The sequence below is a fragment of the Salpingoeca rosetta genome (assembly GCF_000188695.1).
Source record: "Salpingoeca rosetta unplaced genomic scaffold supercont1.79, whole genome shotgun sequence".
NCBI lineage: Eukaryota > Choanoflagellata > Craspedida > Salpingoecidae > Salpingoeca > Salpingoeca rosetta.
The window spans coordinates 1-2,187 of NW_004754855.1; the positions used below are offsets into that span (position 1 = coordinate 1).

The 2,187-nt window shown below is 62.5% G+C and overlaps 1 protein-coding gene across 1 annotated transcript in view; it reads left to right on the forward strand.

The window, feature by feature from the left end:
* Positions 1-3: 3 nt before the first annotated feature.
* Positions 4-2,187, forward strand: part of PTSG_11402 (uncharacterized protein) — a gene marked incomplete at both ends in the record, with an annotated part of 4,906 nt that continues 2,722 nt past the window's right edge. The window contains one exon of the mRNA XM_004987489.1: positions 4-2,022. Coding sequence (XP_004987546.1) covers positions 4-2,022 — 2,019 coding nt within the window. The remainder of the gene's footprint in view (positions 2,023-2,187) is intronic.

Here is a 2,187-nt window from a genome sequence, read left to right on the forward strand (position 1 = left end):
CGCATGGACCAGGCCCGCCCGCCCATTGTCCTGACGCTTGTGTTCTCCGAGCCTGTGGATGTGGGCGCGCTCAACCACACTGCCCTTGTGTTCCAGTCCAACGCGACAGCAGCCACGTCTGCGGAGTCTTACCGCCTGCAGCACGCTCCAGCCGCTGTTGTGCCCAGCAGCAGCCAGCGCCAGGTGGCGATTGAGCTTGCCACGGGCGATTTCCTTGCGCTGCGGGATGCTGCTGGCCTTGCTGTGCTGATGCGCAGCGCGGCCACCACGTACCTGCGCTTTGATCCTGTGCTTGTGACAGACACCATTGGCTCGAGCGTGGTTGGCGTCTCCGTCAACAGCAGTGCTGTGGCTCCGAGCGAGTACACGGTTGACCTTGTGCCGCCGCAGCTCAGCGCGTTTGACGTTGACATGGATGCTGGATTTGTTGTGCTGCGCTTCAGCGAGGACGTGAACGCGAGCAGCATCGCTGTGGGTGCGTTTTCCCTTGTTGCCGCGCGTGGCGCGAACGTGACTGCGGAGGGTGTGACTTTTGATGCCGCCCTTGATGCTGCGAGCAGCACAGGCAACGCCACCCAGGTGCGTATTGACCTGAGCGTGTCGACGCTCAACCGCGTCAAGGCTGACGCTGGCCTTGCTGTGAGCCGCAGCACGTCGTTCCTGGCTGTTGCGGCAGGTGGCATTGCTGACTTTGCTGGCAACAGCATGCGGCAGGTTGCCTCTGCTTCTGCCGTGGCTGCGGTCAGCTATGTCGCCGACGCAACTGGCCCTGTGCTGCAGAGCTTTGCCCTCAACATGACCTCTGGTGTGCTGCGCCTCACCTTTGACGAGGTTGTGGCCAGGGCAACGTTTGATGCGACGCAGGCCCGCCTGGTCAACGCCGCCACGGGCGCGACTGTGGCTGTTGCGCTGGATGCGGTGGCTGTGGACGCCCCAGCCGCCAACAGCACGACCCTTGGCTTCACCCTGACCCAGGCTGCCGCAAACGACGTACGCACTCAAGCTGGCCTCGGAACGACGGTGGACAACACGTACCTGCAGTTGCTGGCAGGTGCCATCCGCGATGCGGCCGGCAACGCAAACTTGCCCGTCACAGCCAACGCAACAGAGGTTGTGCAGGATTCGACCCCCGCACGCCTGCTCGCGCTGTCGCTGAACATGGACAGCGGCGTGCTGAGCCTGTCGTACAGCGAGCCCGTGCAAGCCCTCACGCTGGTGCCTGCTGCCATCACGCTTGCCCGCGCTGCCAACAGCACAAGCACGTACACGCTGGCACACAGCACGGTTGTCACCTCCGGCTACACGCAGGTCGTCGACGTGGCGCTTGGTGCTGAGGACATCACGGCGCTGAAGCTGGCGGGCATTTGCCTGTTCCAGGACGCGTGCGCCGTGTCTGCCAACGGCACCCTTGTGCAGGATGCCACTGGGGCATTTGTGCCTGCTGTTGCGGATGCGGAGATCAACGACGTGTTTGTGGCTGACCAGACAGCCCCGGCGCTTGCCGACCGCGGCTTCTTGTACTTTGACCTGAACAACGGCACAATTGCGCTCAGCTTCACAGAGGTTGTGAACGTGACCTCTGCGCGGCCCACGCGCATCACGCTGCAGTCGTTCTTCGAGAGCCCAGAGGCCAGCTACACGCTGACTGGCGGCCGCGTGCTTGGCGGCTACCACAGCGGGCCCGGCTCGACGGTTGTGCTCATTGCCCTTTCCACCAGCGACCTCAACGCTGTCAAATCTAACCCAGACATTTGTCGTGCGCGTTCAACGTGTTACCTGTCTGCTACGGCTGGTGTTGTGGACGATCTCAATGCAAACTCCGCACACCCAATCAGTGAGACAGAACCATTTGTGGCAGCACAGGCATTTGTTACTGACACGACGGCACCGGGGCTTGTGTCCTTTGGCATTGACATCGAGGCGGGCACAGTGGCACTGACGCTTGATGAGAGCATTGACAGCGTGAGTCTGCACGCAACCGGCATGACGCTGCAGACAGCCATGTGGGCAAAGCGGGGCCGCGTACTCGGCCAAACACACACTCACTGGCGGCAGTGTCACTGTTGTTGCCGTCAACCACGCTGGAGCTTGTCCCTGCTGACAGCTGACGTGCAGCGGGCTTCAAGGCCCTTGACCTGTGGCTGGGACGCCGCTTGCCAACTGCACACTTAATGCCGTTGGCGGCTT